Genomic DNA, 18,147 nt, shown 5'->3' on the forward strand with positions numbered 1-18,147 from the left:
TTCTTGCAGAAAATCTTGGCCTGCCTATTTTTCTTCACAACTACACTGCATATTGGTGTAATGTTAGTAAGAATGGGACCTTGGAGTTTCTCCTTGCAGGGCTATTATTTTTTAACATACCATCACTATTCTCTTGTTTGGGGTTTTTAATATGTTGCAAAGATGTGCTTAGATTACAAAATTAATATATTTCTGTACATATGGTGAATGTTCCCAGCTGTGCTCTTTTATTAACAAACCATCTGAACCTCATACATAACAGTCCAGGAGTCCAGCAAAGTAACACTAACTTAGATAAAAGATACTCTGGCATACAGAATTCTCTTCATATCTTTCTTCCCAGATACTAATTTCAAAACAATTACATCAATGGCATTTTAATTCACAGATTTAAAAAAAGGGGGGGGGGTGCATGGAGTAGGGCGAAGAAAACCTCTAAAGCTTTTAAACCAATAAGATTCCTCATTCCTAACTTTGCAGGAGAAAATAAACACTTGTGTTTACATTATAGCAAATAACCAAACCAATAAGATTCCTCGTTCCTAACTTTGCAGGAGAGAATAAACAATTGTGTTTACATTATAGCAAATAACCAGTTAATAGGAAAGCTGTTTAGATATTACCCTGATCTTTTATGTATCAAACTGCACTCTTGTATATACATTTCTGATTTATTGTTGCAAGCGATTTTTGGAACCACAAATGCAAGAATTTATATCTATAGGCTGGGGAACTCCCTTCTCGAAAGCACAGTGGCAGAAAGAGATCTTGGAGTCATTATCGATTCCAAAATGAACATGGGCAGTCAATGTGAGGACGTGGTCAGTAAGGCCAACTGCACCTTGTCATGCATCCACACATGCATCACAAGCAGGGCCAAGGAGGTGATCCTCCCCCTCTATGCGACACTGGTCAGGTCACAGTTGGAGTACTGCATCCAGTTCTGGGCACTGCACTTTAGGAGAGATGTGGCCAGCATTGAGAGGGTCCAAAGGGAGGGCCACTTGTATGATCCAGATACAGCAGGGCAGACCCTATGAGGAGAGGCTACAGGACCTGAACCTGTTCACCCTTCACAAGAGAAGGCTGAGAGGTGAACTGGTGGCCATCTTACCAGTGGGGAATGGGAGAGACCTTGTTCATCTGAACACCTTCCGGAGTAACAAGGAATAATGGCCATAAGTTGTTTGAGAGTACGTTCAGGCTGGATATTAGAAGACACTATTTCACAGTCAGGGCGGCTAGGATCTGGAACCAAGTTCCAAGGGAAGTGGTGCTGGCTCCTACCTTGGGGTCTTTAAGCAGGGGGGCTTGAGAGTTACCTAGCTGGGGTCTTATGAGCCCAGTATTCTCTCCTGCCCAGGGCAGCAGGTCAGACTTGAAGATCTATGTAGGTCCCTTCCGCCCCTACATCTATGAATCTATATAACGCATAAGGTTTAAAAATTATTTGTTGCTACTAGGAATTTGCAGTACATTGTTTATGCTCATCCCAGGTCTATTGGGAATTTTACAGAATTAATTGAATTAGTACAGGAAATGAGTACTACTGAGATTGTAAATAAACTTCTGTGTGCTGCCCAGAGTAGAGCAGCCTATTGCAGTACACCCACTTACAGATAATGACAAAACATGCTTTTGGATCTCCAGTTATTTGACTTGATGTTTGGCTTGTATTAGGTAATACTTGAAACTTCTTCAGAATTATTAAATTGAAGAAAAGAAGAATTTTTATTAAAAAAGAAAAGTTTGAGAGATGACTGCTCACATCTTCCATGTGTTAATGGGGCAAGTCCAATAGCTTCTTTGATCAAATGTGTGGAAGTAGGGGATTACAGACAAACTGTTGCCTGGTGGAGAAGAAAAAGTTATTGCCTAATCTCAGGACTCAGAATTGCTTTTTACTCTCAATAAAAGCATCTTTTATGCACAGCAGAAGGATTATATTTATATTAACTGTTTACATTGACTGTCACCAGTCTTTCACAAGCCTGAGATTAGTCTGAGCTATGATCTTTAAATTAAAAGCAACCCATTTGTAAAGGGAGTCTCTTCCTACTAATTATTCTAACCTACTTTTGATGGTATCTTTCTACTAATTATTCCAACCTGCTTTTGATAGTGGGTGAAAAAAAATATGCTTCTAATATATATGTATCTATATAGATATATTTATTAGAAGCTTGCATGTGTGTGTGTGCATCAGTGACACTGGTTCAAGAATGGTTTAAAATGCGACATACAGTCATGTATTTAATGCTAACTTTTTGAATTTTTGGAGTCTTAAGTTTGTGAAGCCAATACCATACTTCCTTGCATACTGTGCAAATCCTTCCCCTGAAAATTAGCCCTCCAAAACTGGGATCCGTGTCAAGGGAAGAAATTTTGATTTCTGTGCCAGAATGGATGCCACTAGAATGGCTGTTGGGCTGTGATCCTGTGGCTGCATGCTGAACCCTGAGGATTGGTAGAGATTTCCTTCCTCTGCATCCCTCATCCTCTTGCTGCGGCTGCACCCTCATACTTAGCTGTCAGTTTGGCAGTGGCTGTGAGAGGTTTAGCCACTGGCTGTGCAGCTTCAATGACAGGGTAAGTGCTGCAGGGGAATAGACTCTGTCCCTCCTACATGTGGTTGGGAGCCTTCAGCCATAGGGGCTAGGGACATAAATTGCACATAAACCAGTATAAGTGATCAGAAACTGGTTTAAACCTGTAACAGAACAGAAGTTCAGTGCACATAAACCAGTTTCAAAATGGCCAAAACAAAGATAAACGTGGTTTAATGTAGTATCAGACTTAATTGATTTGGCTTAAACCAGTTGATGAAACTTATGTCCCAGACTCCTTCCTGGCTTAAGTTAATGCCCAGTCCCCCAGCATCCCAGCATGCTTTTCAGCCTTAGGTTGGGCTGTGTTGTCTGCTCCAGAGAGCAGGGCTGGCCCCACCCTCTGCTCCCTAGCTGGAGCAGTGAGGGCTGGCTCACTGGCCTCACGGGCTGGCTCACTACCCACCTCTCTTCTCCTTTCCTCCCTCCACCCCCCTCCCCGCCAAACCCCAGCTGAGGTGTGGGACCAGGGAGGTGGGGTTAAACTCACCTTCCCCTGAGTGCAGAGCTGCCCTGCCCCACTAAAACTTAATGCTGGCAACAATTCTGTGGACTACAAAGCCCAGAGGCACCTGAAAGCAAGAAGGGGAAGTGATGAATAACTGAGAGTCCTGCTCCTCTGATTTGTGGACTGCAGATCCCAGACACCTGGGGGGGCAGCAGGAAGAGTGAACAAACACACAGCCCAGGCTGCATTTATAGCTTTTCAGTTTCTAGTTTTTCAGAGAGAACTATTCTTTTTCAAGCTTTTATCAGTTCAGTGCCACTGTTTTCCCTCCCCCCCTCCCCCCCCCAACCCAGGCAGAGCACACGCTGTAGCCTGGCCCTGCCGCCTCTGCTCCAGCAGGGCTTTCCCTCTTCCCTTCCCTTTAGCAGTGGCTGGCAGATATGCTCTAGTGCGCCCTCCCCCTACCCCCCAGGCCTCCAGCCCCCCATTTGGGCTTCTGGCTTGAGTCACTACAGGCATGCGTCTCCATTTCCTGAATCAAAAGTGAATGTGTGTTCATTTGCTTATCGGTTCAATCTTTGCAGCTTAGACTAACCTGCAAAGACTGAATCAGTTCAGCCTCAGGCTTTTTGACTGTCTGTACTTAGCCATGGAGACCATGCTGTGGCAGGGAAACCACTGAAAAAAATCTTTTCCCCTTCATTCTGCCATCCCAAAACAAAAAGCATGTCCTTAAGGGCATGTGGTATGCAAGTAAATATAGCAGTTGTCACTTGGGGTCTTGTTCCATTTTCTGAAAGTATGCACAAGGACATTTGTTCTTTCATTATAGTTGTGGTGTCCTTTTCGACTCTGGTACTTGCGTTGTTCCTACAGCTTTGCTTGTGACCTGGGCTATTTAAATGCATACTCAGTGTGCTTGGAAGAGTTGAGTAGTATTTGTCTCACTAAACTGGGTTGTGTTAATTCTGTACTTTTTAGATTAGTAGCCAGTTTAGGCAGACAAGAAATTGCAGTGATTTTTCTCCACCTCCTGCCCAATGTTCCTTCATTCCAGTGAAACTTACCTTCTTGCTTGATTTGCTATTGAAACGGTTCTTTTTATTGACAGTGTGCGATATGCAACTTTTCAGGCTACCAAAAGCAGTTGAAGTACTGAAACTTTTAATTCTAGCTAATTTTGTAACCAAATTTGGTAATGAACGACAACATTTATAAGCAAACAATTTTGGATAAAATTTTATAAGCAAACAATTTTGGATAAGCAAAGTTAGTTTTGTTCCAAACATCTCTTACTTAATTTACCCCATTGTACTCCACCTTAACAACAAAAAATACTTTAAAATGCCCATTCAGAATAGGTTATACTTTGTTGTGGAATTTGTTATATGTATTAATGATATGGTTCTCTGAAAATTGTATCCCCTCCCAAGTTGAATTTTATTTTCCCTCTACCTAACCTTTCAAGATAGGAATCTCTTTGGCTTGAAGGTGCAGTGAAAAATTGGGAAGCTTTCATTTGTATCTTCTCAAGCTACCTGTAAGAGAGCTGTTTTAATATGAAGAGTGTCTTTGTTCTTTTTTAAATGTTTAATTGCATTCTCTCTATCGTACATATTCCAAGTTTTCATAATTAATTTTATTTGCTTTCTGTGTTAATAGTAAATATTCACTTAGTGGTGAATAATGATTTTTTTCTTTAATAATTATTTAATTAGTCTACTTGAAGTTTCTGAATTGATTTACTTTTTTTATTTCTTTAAAAAAAAAATTTAGTTAACTTTCTAGTATTGATGCCTAAGAATAAAATATAAAAATGGAAGTTATACTCTGGCTGAGCAGTTTTTTTACTGTAGACAAATAGTATCAAACTCATCCTCTGGGTGAAAGCAAACTGCATTCTTCTTTGTTTTCCAGGCACTGTGTTGATTAAAAACAGTCTTTATAATGGCCTCAATCCACCTTGGTTTTTCTAGTGGTGACGTTTTTGCAACGAGCAGTAGAAGTAGCCCTTGTAACATTACGCTAACTAAGGATGTAGAAGTTATGATTGCATTTAGGTACTTGGATAAAGAAGTAGGTAGCCTGGTACAAGAACCTGAATGGACTAAAATAAAATAGTAAATGCCATTAAGTTTTGTTTGTTTTTTTGAAATGGAGAATGGAATGGAGAGGTGAGTTATAGTAACTGAGTGTCAGCAGCCAGGGAGGAACTGCTGACTTGTTCTCCTTCCTGTTGATCCTTTACTTTTCAACTTATGTCTGACAGAATCTTAAGTAGTCGAAACTGCTGTAAGCATATTTTTTTGCTTCATAATATATGCTCTGATTTCTAAAAGCTGTTTTTTTTAGAAAAGGGTTTGTGTTTTATGTGGGAGAATACTGTACTTCTTAGAATTTAATTTTAGCTCTTTGTTTGACAGCTTGGACATGCAGTTATTCAATTAGTGTATGCAGAAATGTGCAAATAAATTGCATCTCCTGCATATCTAAAGTGTGTTAAATCCGGCGTCTGGTACAATCTTTTGCGTTTAGCAGAAAACACCATAGTGAGAGGAACAGGAGTAGTTCATATTTCTGGATTGTCAGGTTTCCAGAAGACTAAAGACCAACTGTATATTGGTTTCTGTTTGTAAGGGATTTTTTCATAACTAAAAGGGTCAGAAATAAACTGTCCTGTTTCCCTCCCCCCCCCCAAAAAAAAAAAAAACAACCAACCCCAAAACCTTTCATTTTGCAGGATGTAAGTTATTATGTGAAATGGATAAATACTATAAGCAAATGTAATTATAACTACCTTCAGGCCACATGTTTGACATCTGTGTTTAAAATATTATATTATTTCCATATATACTTTTAGACCACATAAAGATTAATTTGAATTCCTAACTTTCTCTTAAGAAAACTTAAATTCACTCTTAATTTCCGCCCCCCCCAATAATTGAAACTTGCCTCCTCATGATTTGGATGCTAAAAAGATCTCCGTATCATGGTATCATACCATGTTTTCCCTTAAGTTGAATAGATAAACAGAAAGCTGGTTTCCAATGTGAATATTTATAGAGTTTAACAGCTTCCTTTCTCCTGACTTTGCTAACTTGTAACTTTGCTAACTTCTACTGACTAGAATTAAAATGCTGACACTTTCAATAACCCCAGTTTTATAAGTAGAATGAAGTTAATAAAATAATCAGACCTCTCTAATTGATACAAAAATAAAAGGTTGCTTTATATTGTAGGTCCATACTGGGGGTAGACTTCCTGTAAATGCTTTCTGCTGACTCAGCTGCTACCTTCTTTGCCTGTGCTTATGCTATATTTTACTAGTGGTACTGTGTTTAGCAATCAGTTATTTTGTCTAAATACAAGCAAATGTTTTCTTTAAAATGCTGTAATAGCCAAAACATTGAAAAGAATAGCATAGGAATAGAACCTCTTCAATTAAGTCCACAAGATGGCATCAAATTTCAATTCTATTCCTTGCTGTTGAAACTTTTTTTAAAAGGTCACTTCAGTCACTTTGTCAATCTTTATGTAGAAAACAATTGAGTGCTGGATATGCAATTTGCTGTTTAGGGAGAGATGATTACAAAATAATAAAATAATTCCATATCTTACATTTTCATAATGTGTAGTAATGATTATGCTGGAACAATACAGACTTTAATAATGAGTTGACTAGAAATATTTTGACTGTGAATATTAATAAGTATTCAGATTTTACAAATAATATTGAGTGTAGTACAGCCTAACTAATGACAATGAGGTTAACTTAACAAAGAGGCTCAGAGAGATTTGTGAGAAATATGTAATAAAATTAAAGCCCTCAGGAGGCGTATTTTTAATAGAGATCTATGATTACAGCAGTGCAGGCTTCTGCAGAAGGAATCGCCTCTCAAAAATGTGTATTGGGCACTAATCTGAAAAGGTAATGGAGTCATACTGGGTACATCTACACATCAAGTTAATGTGACACAATAAACTGCAGAGTGGTGCCTGGGCTGACTAGACACAATTTATGCCTCCGGTCAGTGTTCACATATGTGTTTCAGCTCAGTAAAATACTCCGCTGTAAGATGGTACTGTACTGTACTTGGCAGTACTGTCCTACAGCAGAGTTAGTTTATTGCACCCTAATACTGGCACATGTATAGACTGACATTTTATCTCTAGATCTTATTAGTCACCTCCGCAGTAAAGTGCACGTATAGATGCACTCACTGATATGCAGTGGTAAAACAGTATTTAGCTTTGGTGTTAGTTTTCCTGCTTTTGTTCCATGTTAATTTGTACTCCCAGATGATTACGGCCCTGATGTTAAGTGTGTGAATTACAAGTTAACGAAAAGCAACTTTTTATAGGAGATTAGCAAAACTAAACTAGGTGACTTGTCTTTGATTAAAATACTGTGCAAGTAATCTTTTAAAGGAAGATTTGTATTTTTTAAATTACATGGTTTTGTGACTAAATTAGTTTCAGTTTATGAATATTCATAATGAACTCCTGAACAGTCTAGAACAGTTTATGCATAAGAATTAGGTATGTCATCATTGAGCATAAATGTTCAGTTTGAAAACTTATGTGAGAGAATGCCCTTTTAATAGCTGAAGGATGTTCATGCCTGTTTTCCTGATGTTTACTATATCAATTAATTTTTCCTTAGTTAGCTTTTATTAGGAAAAAGTGCAGTATTAAAGACCTTGCCTGTAGTGATGTTTACTGTTTACTCTGAATTAATGTGAATTAATTTTAGCATCTATGCTACTTGAGAAAAACACCATGGGAACAAGCCCAACACCACAGCTTGTTCCTACAGCAGAGCCAAGCACCTGCAGTACTGGGCTGCTTTCTGCTGGGTCCCAGACTGACCAGAGGTGCCAACTGGATCCAGTACTGGTGGGGAGGGTGGGTTTTATGGGCCCACTTGGGCCTGTGGGGCTGGGCCTGCACTATTCATCTGGCCCATGGACTGGTCCTGCACCATGGGGCAGGCAAGTTTGAGACCTGTGGGTTAGACCATATATATACATTTGTGTTGTACACATTTTAGTAAACACATACATATATACACCCACCCCAAAATAATTTATTCAGAAGAGGAAAGCTTACTTGTTGTATTTCGTAATGTCAAGACCACAAAACTGAGATGCAGGTCCTTGTTATTGCCAATTTGTATACTACCCATCAGAAAATAGATGCCATAAGGAAGCATGCTGTTCAAAACAATTCATCCAAAAGGTTCAGTCTGCATAATGTGCAACAATAAAAAAAATGAATTAGCTGTATCCTTTGGATGCATAGCGTGTGGCTTTAACACTGTTAGTGATTTATCCTTGGTTTGACTTGAATGAGATTTTCAGGAGCTGGCCTTGTAGTCTGTGGTTAGTTTGTTTTAGTATGTAAGGGCTGCGTACTGTGATTTGATCTTGGGTTTTGGGGTTGTGTCCTGTGCATCTCCACTGACTTTTCCAACTGATTAAGGAATAATGGTGTTAAATGGTTCCCTCCTGTCTGACCTAGCTATATAGGTATTGCAGGCTTTGTGAAGATTTTGCTCAAAGGTCTGCTGGCATGATGCAATAGAAAGGAACTCTGTGGTCAGTGATACTGAATTTCCTCTGTAACTTAGGGTAATCCTAAAAGACTGATTTGTTGAATGCATAAGTACCTATCCTTTTGCTTGTTTAAGAATATCTAAACGCATTAAGAATAGGCTTGTAAGTATTTCTACTATAAAGAATGAAGTCAAGATTTGTATCTTCAGTATGAAAGTGTCTTTTCAGGTTTTAGTTGTTTTTCATTTAACTTTATAGGAATAGCTGTATGAATGAGGCACTTGTCTCAGAAGTGATCCCTGATTTCACTTCAACAATCACAATAAGAAAACATTTCAGATGCTGGGAAAATCTCAGCCGGAGGAAGTTAGGCAAGTAAAGCTCATTGAAGTTCAGTGGAAATTAGGTGTCTTCATCTTGTATGTTCCTAGGGCCAAGGAGGTGATCCTCCCCCCCTACGCGACACTGGTCAGGCCACAGCTGGAATACTGTGTCCAGTTCTGTGTACCCCACATCAGGAGGGATGTGGACAACATTGAGAGGGTCCAGAGGCCACCCGCATGATCCAGGGACAACAGGGCAGACCCTACAATGAGAGACTGCAGGACCTGAACCTGTTCAGCCTTCACAAGAGAAGGTTGAGAGGGGACCTGGTGATGGTCTGTAAACTCAATAGGGGGGACCAGAAGAGTTTGGGAGAGACCTCGTTTCCCTAGCGCCCCCTGGCATAACAAGGAATAACGGCCACAAGTTGTTGGAGAGTAGGTTTAGATCAGACATCCGTAAGAACTACTTCACAGTCAGGGCGGCTAGGAGCTGGAACCAACTTCCAAGGGAAGTGGTGCTGGCTCCTACCCTGGGGGGTCTTTAAGAAGAGGCTTGATGCCTACCTGGCTGGAGTCATTTGAGCTCAGTTTTTCTCCTGCCCAGGCAGGGGATTGGACTTGAAGATCTACAAGGTCCCTTCCGACCATACTTCTATGATTGCCATTAAATAGATGTTGTTCTTAAAATAGACTAAACAGTGCACAGTGCCATAGCTGGCGATGTTGGCACTTGTAATGCTTCAACTTAATTCCCAGTTGGGTTGAATGGGAGTGAGAGTAGTTTATAATTTGTTCCTTTGTGTTTGAAGAAGCATTCAAGTTTTCAGCACATTCAAGAGACCAAGCATGTGGTACCTGATGCCTTGCCTACCCCTATAGGAGAAAATATAATGCTTCCCAACAAAGCCATTGACATTAAGTTAAGCGTCATACTCGCATGCAGGAATTTGGCTGAAGAAATTCAGTCTCGATTCAGTTTGCATGTTTGTACTCTGTTAAACCCACTTTTTACTGTTTCCTTCCCAACTGTCCACTGCTTCTATTGCCACTTTATTGCAGCAGAGTTTTCTAAGAGTTATGTTCTTATGCATAAATAAAGGAATTTGTCAGGTCCACTTTCTAGTATTTTAAGAATATTAGAATTCATATTTCAATGCATGATAAGAAGAAATGAGGCAGCAATTTCAAAAAGACCAATAAATTGACTATGTTCTCTACAGTTTGAACCACTACAAGTTTGCATTCAGAACTTCTGCTGTAGAGTCTCAGGATGACAAACTCTTGGGATATGTGAAAGCTATTTACATCTGAATTACTGCAACTCTTTATTGTTCAGTATTTTGCTACTATCTCTCTTTTTTTCTTCTTGTGCCTTCAGGACACTTGTAAAATCAGATTCCCTCCCTCTCCCTCCCCCCCCCCAAATAAATGTAAGGATTGGAACACTAATCTTGATGTTTTCTTCAAAATGCATAATTAAAATTCTATGGCAACAGTCTTTTCACACAGACATTGACACCTTTCTGTAGGGATGGATGTGAGAAATCTTATTCCCACTTTCTCAGGGGAAAGAAAGGGTTGTTGAGTTTCAAATTACAGCTGCTGCTTAGTTGTGAGGTATCTCTCAGATAGCCATCCTTTATTCCTGCCAGCTTGGCCTACTGTTTCCTTTTAGAGTGTAGTGCTTTGATTTTTATCAATTTCTTTCCAATTCAGTAGTTACTATGGAAGGACAATGGCAAAAATACCTTTTCCACAGATGCAGAATGTCTTGAAATAATGCTTCTCAGTCAAGGTAGCAGTCTGCTTAGAAGATGGTATTTTAACCAACAGAAATAGTCCAATAAAATTCAAGATTAACCCTTTTATTTGTAAGAGGAAGTTAAATCCTTGCATCAAAGCCAACAGTAGTGTGCTTGCTCAAAGTTGAAAAGCTGATGACCACATAAAGCAGTAATTGCTACCTCTACATATCTAATAAGGCATTTTCTGTTGAAATTCAATATTTTTATTAGATGGTAAATCACAAGCTTTTGGCTTTGGAACAATACCATGAATAGTTTGTACTAGGGTTGCACCTATATATCGGTTGGCTATTGGATCAACACTGATAAAAGGAGAAGTGACGTTATCGTCTATTGGCTTTTTTAGTCACTGTGGCAGATAACTATGGCCACATGTCTAGAGCATCCTGGCAAATGTAGTCTGGTCTTCATGCCCTGCCACCAACCCAAGCACACGGCAGACTACAGGTCCTGGCAGGCATTGGGAGGGAGCAGTCACAGGGCACCACGCTCAGCAACGAAGGGACCATTATCAGCTTCTGCTGCTGCCTCTCCCATGTGTTACTCAAATTGCCAATTGCTCAAATCATGAGCAGACTTTATAAAGGGGGATGAGGCAAGGTGCCGTGTTTATTGATTACATGAATTAGGCAGAGAGGTTTGGGCACACCGTTCATACAAACACGCACACAAATCATTACACACAGGCATACACACACAAAACAACTATTTCATCCACACATACACCAGATGATATAGTTACCAGCAGCAGTTGCTCAGTATCATTACCCAGGATGCCCAACCCAGGCTTATTGAATAGATGATGATTTGAAGATAGCAGATTTGAAGAAAGCAGCTGGAGCAGGGTGAATAGATGTATCTGTACTCCAGTGAAACAGCAGCAGAGAAAGAGACTCACCCAACTTGGCATTTTCGAAGTGTTCTTTTATAGGGATTGGCATCCTTTGTTTTAGTGCTTTGGGGTTTTTCCATACCCAGCTTCTGTTTTTGCAGTTGTTCTTCTTTTGTCTTTGGCTTATCTTAGCCTTAGAGTGTTCTCATTGCCTGTCTGGCGGAATTTCTCCTTCTGTTATTTCCTTTGTGCCTTTGAGCTTCAAAGGGATTCTTTAGCTGTTTGTTAGTTAGTTGCTGGCTGGTAACTTACATTTGGTGCCTTGTTGCTTACATAAACAGTTAAATCTTCTTTTCCCATCTCTATGCCATTCTCTCACCATTCACCCTTTTAAACACACTCACACGTAAAGGCTATGCAGAGTTCATTCACTTAAGTCAAGCAAAAGGATACAAAATGGAGTTTTCAAGTTACTTGCAAGACAAGACTAATATGGTTACATTTCACTATTATTACACTCTATGTTAACATCAGCTACATTAGTTCAGTTCATGCTACACATAGACACGCTGCATGTGCAGCTGGGGGCTGAGCACCAGGGCTTCCGCAGAGATGTTGGGCTGCTTTCAGGCAGAGTAAGGTGCTGTGAAAGGGACTTCCATCTCCTCCAGGCACCAGGCGCCTGTGCAGAAGTGACTTCTCCCCCGTGTCCAAGAAAATCTTTATTGTGTACCTCTAGTTTATACTAGATTGCCAAAATACTGCTCAAAATTGTATTTATGAAATACCTGTGCTAAACCTTGCAGCAGTTTTAAAAAAAAAGTAGCATGCATCAATTCTCAATGAACCAGTTCTGTAGGTGTACTATATGCTACTTGTGACAACAATGTTTAATTTCAAGGTGGTTCTTTTCAAAATTGGTTCTCACCTCCATGTGCTCAGTGAGAACAGGGTCTGATGGTGATGGAAGGGGAAAAGAGCTGCCAGGGAAAAAAGTCAAGGGAAGCAGAGAGCAACCTGGACTCCCCACTTCCCCCACCCCCTGCCTCATTTTATTTTCTCTGCTGTAACAGTGGGAGGAAGGCAAACTCAAGTTAGACCTTCAATAATTGGATTTGATACCTGGAAAACTATAACAAATTTATAAATTTTGCATAGTAGAATGTATTTATTCAGGGGTCATCTTATAATCGAGTAAATACAGTCTTATTTTCAAAATATTATGGCATAAAGCAGTAAGTGAAAGAGTCTGAATGTTTAGACCATTGTTTCTTTAGCTTAGTTAGTATGTTGTGATGCCCAAACTTTCTTTGAGAATAAATATATCTGGATAAAGACAAGCTAATGATACTGTTTTCTTTTCCTTTTATAGGAGGGTGCTTCTGCCCGAAAGACTCAAACCCCAGCAGCACAGCCTGTGCCAAGACCAGGTAAGTTGTTTTTCTTCCTTCGTATGCATTATTCTTCCTCTTGGGATGAAAGCTTTCTGTGCTAGACTGATGCTGCAGCTAAAAGCCTAACTGGGCAGGTCAGGGGAGGGAGGGAAAGGGGGCTGCTGAAAATATCTCTAACTACTGTATGTTAATTAACTTCATATCATGCATAGATTAGGAATTGCACTGGTCCCGGGTCTGCAGTGTGTTGGGTTCACCCTGAACTAGTGCCAAATTAGCATGTGAAATTGATGGATTATTGACAGTTTCACAGTCCAATTTGTGGCCTACCTGTAAATGCCATAAACTGTTGAAATTCTTTTAAATCCACCTTTGCCACCCCATACAACATGTAATCATTGTTTTAGCAGCTCAAAACATATTGGAGCCCAAAACTCAAGGTATTTTTCCATTTCACATTTGATACGGATCAAGCAGACAATTTCTCATGAACCATGAAAGCAAAAAAACCTGAGATATACTTTAAGCAACTCCAGAAATTTGAAACGCTATATATATAATTAATTTTTTGTTCTAGGATTTTTTGTTGATATTGGCAGCTGAAGTTGTTGAAATCAAGCTGTCCTAAAAATAACTGGCAAATAGAATTGAAATTAAAAAATGCCTCAGCATGTGCTAAAATATGAACAGTAATCTTGGACCAGTAATTGGGCATGGGGTGGATGCTATTCTAGGCTGATGTTTTTGTTTGTTGGTTTAAATCTGTGTATTTGGGTTTTCTGATTAATTTCCAGAAACAATTTTGGATGCTGTAAGCAACAAAAAATGTACTTGGGGCTAGCCAAACATTAATAACTCTAGTATTATGGTTGGTTTTAGGTGCCTTACCTCATCAGAGTGCTGTTGTGCTAAGCATTGTTCAAATATACAGTCTGAATCAGGCCTTGCCTTGAATGACATTCAAAATGATGGAGAATTAAAAACAGAAGTAGTGCCCACATTTTATAAGAGAAATGAAGAGAGGCACAAAGGCCTCTGCAGAAGAAATTCAAGGCTCAGGCAGAATTCTTCAAATTTGATGTCTCAAGTTTTGGTCCAGTCCCTTCATTATACAATAGCCTCGTGCTCAAAATCTCAGAGCAAGTCTCATTAAAGTCTTGGTGCTTGCCTTAAGGACCTTTATAACCTGTTGTTTAAAGACAGTTGGAAAACACCAGTAATGAGTACAAGAGTTACAGAAATTTGCAGTAGTTTAGATGGATCGTGCCCACATCTTGCTGTGTATATACATTTGCATTTTCACAGTATCATAGTACTTGGGGTCGGAAGGGACCTAAACAGATCATCAGGTCTGACCCCCTGCCCTTGAAAGGAATGCGTGCTGGGATCATAACACCCCAGCCAAATATCTGTCCAGCCTCCTCTTGAAGACCCCAAGGTAGGAGAGAGCACCGCGTCACTTGGGAGCCCATTCCAGAGCCTGGCAGTCCTAAATCCTTTTGAATATTTTGACTTTATTGGTTGATTAGTCACATGCTAAGACATCAGTTTGTTTTGCAAAAATGTACTAGTATTAGAGTAAGAGTGGAGAAAGTAAGTGAGAGAGGATGGAACTAGGAAAAGACTAGGGAGGCTTGAGAACTTTTTGGAGAAGGAAGATACAGTGGAAATGGTTTTGGCTTAGAATGGGCAGTTTTTAGCTTAGAATAAAGACCATGTGGGGAAGACGGGAGGAAAAATAATACTAGGTCAAGTAACTTTACCCCCCCAGCCAAATAGTAATGAAATAGTCTTATGGCAAAGGTTACTGCATATTAGAATAGGCCATTTAATAATCCCAAAACAAATTGCATAATCTCTTCCATAATATTCCAGTTTTCTTCACTCTGTTGAAATAATGGCTGTTTAGTTTTAATCTTATAACCTAATTATGTGACCTCCCAGAATGAGTTTACATACCTCTGTTGTTATTGGTTTTGTTCATGCATCTTATGTTTAGGGTGAGTTAAGATTTGCCAGTTGTAAAAGCCTAATGGTTAGAAAAATGTTTGTAAAATGAGGTCAGTTGCAGATACTGTGAAGAAGTCTGTAAAAGGCCATGTTTTGAGAAGCGTTAAATAGGAAATTTTTGTATCACTTTTTAAAATTAAATATATGATGTTGTTTAAGATTTCACACTTGGTAAATGGAGGTGTTGTTAAAGCAGAATATAAAACTACTGCTCTGTGTGGCCCTGGGCAGAGTGCCAGATAATGTGAGTACCCAACTTGTTAGTTCTTTCGTATCCCTGAGCATGAGTAATGCTAAAAGATTTGCTCCTGTAATATGATTTTTCCCTTAAGTCTATATTGAATATTTTAAACACATTTAGATGGTGGTGTTTGGAAAGTCTTCTGTTTTATTATCTTGTTAGTTGCTTCAGAGCTAGAAAGGTCACACTTTGTCATATATGTCTTACTAGGGCTGTTGAGATTTAAAAATGTGCTTGGAATTGACAGACGGGGATATGAAAAGGGTGAAAATGGCAAGAGCAGAAATCCAAATGGAAAAAGTACAGTCATGGTCAGGGCCATACAGTTAGATATGATTTTGTATATGTCAATTAATAAACCAGTATTATTGTACATTAGAAAGGTTGGTGTTGCTTCTTACAACATGAAAAGAGAATTAAAAAGAGTTATCAAGGGTCTCTTAAATGCTGGACTGTAGAGCAAGACAGTATTTTTCAGGATGGTATCACTAGTTCTTTCCATGTTTGACAGTGTCTAGTAAAATAATTAATTTAAAGATACAATTACCATATTTTGTTACTAATAAAATGTTTGGTGAGTATCTATACCACTATAGCCAGTTGCTGAAAAATGTGGTCATAAATATGAACAATTGTTATGAAATTGGAAGTTAGTTAAGAAAATCTGTCGTGCATAGTCATGTAACAATATCAGATGCGTTGTTTTTTCTGTCCCTTATTTTGTCACTAACTTCCTGAATTAGGTAAAACCCATATGATGAAATTTGTCCATACCAACAAGTGCCTTAAATCTGGAAAGCAGAAAAATGTTCTGTGTGAATGTCCTAATCCATGGCTGTCCAATTGATAACTAAGGGGCTACATATGGCCCTCAAGGGGTTAACCAGTGGCTCTAGGAGGTCCAGTGGACTGTTTCCCTCTTGCTTTCCTGTTCCTGACACTAGAGTCTGAGCAGCCTCTCCCTCCAGCTTTTGCTGCCTGCTCCCACTCCCGGAGGTGAGGCAGAGGAAGAAAGCCTGTAGGCAGGGCAGGAGGAGTGGGGAGACTGGGGGGTCAAGGGCAGGACCCAGGTACCCACCTGGTATAGCATGTAGCCTGCAACCCACTGGGCGTGTGCCTGGGAGGCCTGCAGCCCCCAGCCATTCGGAAATTGGACAGCCCTGTCCTAATCAGTAACAGGCCAACTTCTACTGCAGTCATGTCTAAGTTTGGCTAGGAACAAAAATAACTTTCAGGGCTAAGGACAGATGCTCAAAAAAGCCTAAGCCTGAATCAATTCAGTCTTTGTAGGTTAGTCTAAGCAGCATAGATTGAACCGGCAAGCAAGTGAATAGACATTTACTTTTGATTCTGGAAATGCAGCCACATGCCTACAATGGCTCAGGCCACAAGCCATGGAGTGCTAGGGTGAGCCCTCCCTTCCCTTCTAGAGTGACTGAAAGGCTGGAGAGAAGCTGTGCTGAGGGGTGTATGATTGGGGAGGAGTGTAAACCTCCACCCTGGCCTGCAGAGATCCTAGCCAGGGTGTGCCTGCAGGGGAAGGAGGGAAGCAGCCCTTGCCTGCGTTTTTAGGTGTGGGGGTGGAGGGAATGTGGCCAGACCCCAGCCCTCGGGTGGCAGTGGAAGGTCAAGCCACAAGATCAGGGGCATGGCGAGACCCTGACCCCGGGCCTGAGGTGAAAGAGGGGAAGGAGCGAGGGAATCACAGAAAGGGATGCTGGCAGGGACCTCCAGAGGTCCACTAGTGTCTACTCCAGCCCCTGCCTGAGCCCTGGCCAGACCCTCTAGTACAACCGCTAGAAGCTAAAGAGCAGAGAATTTGCCTGCCAGGGGCTCTGTACTGATGGGGGAAAAGCCAACAGGTTCAGAGTCCCCCTGGCAGACATTTGCAGTTGTGGGTGCTGCGAGCAAACCTGGTACGGGAGTGTCTGGCCAGGGGTCAGGCAGAGGCTGGACTAGACACTAGAGTAGGGGCCAGCAACATTTTTGGACGGAGTGCCAAAACACATACAACCTTGGCTTGTAAGATGTTGGTGTGCCAGGGTGGGACAGCGGGGGTGCTGTGAGGGGCCCGATCCTTGTTGTGGCAGCACAGCTTCAACCCCTACCGTCTGCCCCGAGCTGCATGTGCCAAGCAAAATGCCTTCACGTGCCACACTCAGGCACTCGAGCTGGGGGTTGCTTACCCCTGCACTAGAGGACCTCTGGAGGTCCCTGCCAGTTCTACTTCTCTGCGATTCCGTCCTTCCTCCCCCACTTTGCTTTAGACCTGGGGCTGGGGTCTGGCCATGCCCCAACTCTTGCTGTTCAAGCAGGAAGCAGGGTGGAAAGCCAAGCAAACCCTGGCTGGAGTCCTGTGCTAGTGGGAGACAGGAGGGAGCAGGAATTAAACCCTACTTCCCCTCAAGATACTGGCATCTGGCCATGCCCCTTGCTCCCCCCTTCTCCTGCTGCTGGAGCAGCAAGGGGGCACTCCAGAGCAGGGTTTCCCACCCCCACCCCTTTCTCAGCCAGCTGGAGCAATTGTGCTCCAGCTAGGGAGGAGATGGGTGGGGCCAACCCTGCTCCACTGGAGCAGACAGCACAGCCCAGGGCTACAAAGCATCCTGGGATGCTGGGGGACTGTGAGTTAGTTTAAACCAGGAAGAAGTCTGGGACAGAAGTTCTGTAAACCCTGACCTGAATCTGTCAAGTCTGATACTACATTCAGCCAGGTTTATCTTAAACGAGTTTCAGCCATTTTGAAGTGGTTTATATGTAACTTCTGTCCCTAGCCTGACTGCTTGAAAAGGGAAAGGAATGGTGCTGATTGGGAGCGTGAGTTATTCTATGTCATAACTGCACCTGTTGTGGTAGAAGTTTAAATTTCTGTAAATTTAACTTTCAATAAAACAGTCCTTGGTGCACTTGTTAAACCTGCTTCATTTTAA

The 18,147-nt window shown here is 41.0% G+C and overlaps 1 protein-coding gene across 1 annotated transcript in view; it reads left to right on the top strand.

Annotated features, from left to right (window-relative positions):
- Nucleotides 1-18,147, top strand: part of CDC73 (cell division cycle 73) — a 160,597-nt gene that overhangs the window by 115,040 nt on the left and 27,410 nt on the right. Inside the window, exon 11 of the mRNA XM_090048497.1 lies at nt 12,945-13,002. Coding sequence (XP_089904623.1) covers nt 12,945-13,002 — 58 coding nt within the window. The remainder of the gene's footprint in view (nt 1-12,944; nt 13,003-18,147) is intronic.

Source organism: Crocodylus siamensis, chromosome 5 (assembly GCF_052110815.1).
Source record: "Crocodylus siamensis isolate JL-2025a chromosome 5, ASM5211081v1, whole genome shotgun sequence".
In the NCBI taxonomy this organism is placed as follows: domain Eukaryota; kingdom Metazoa; phylum Chordata; order Crocodylia; family Crocodylidae; genus Crocodylus; species Crocodylus siamensis.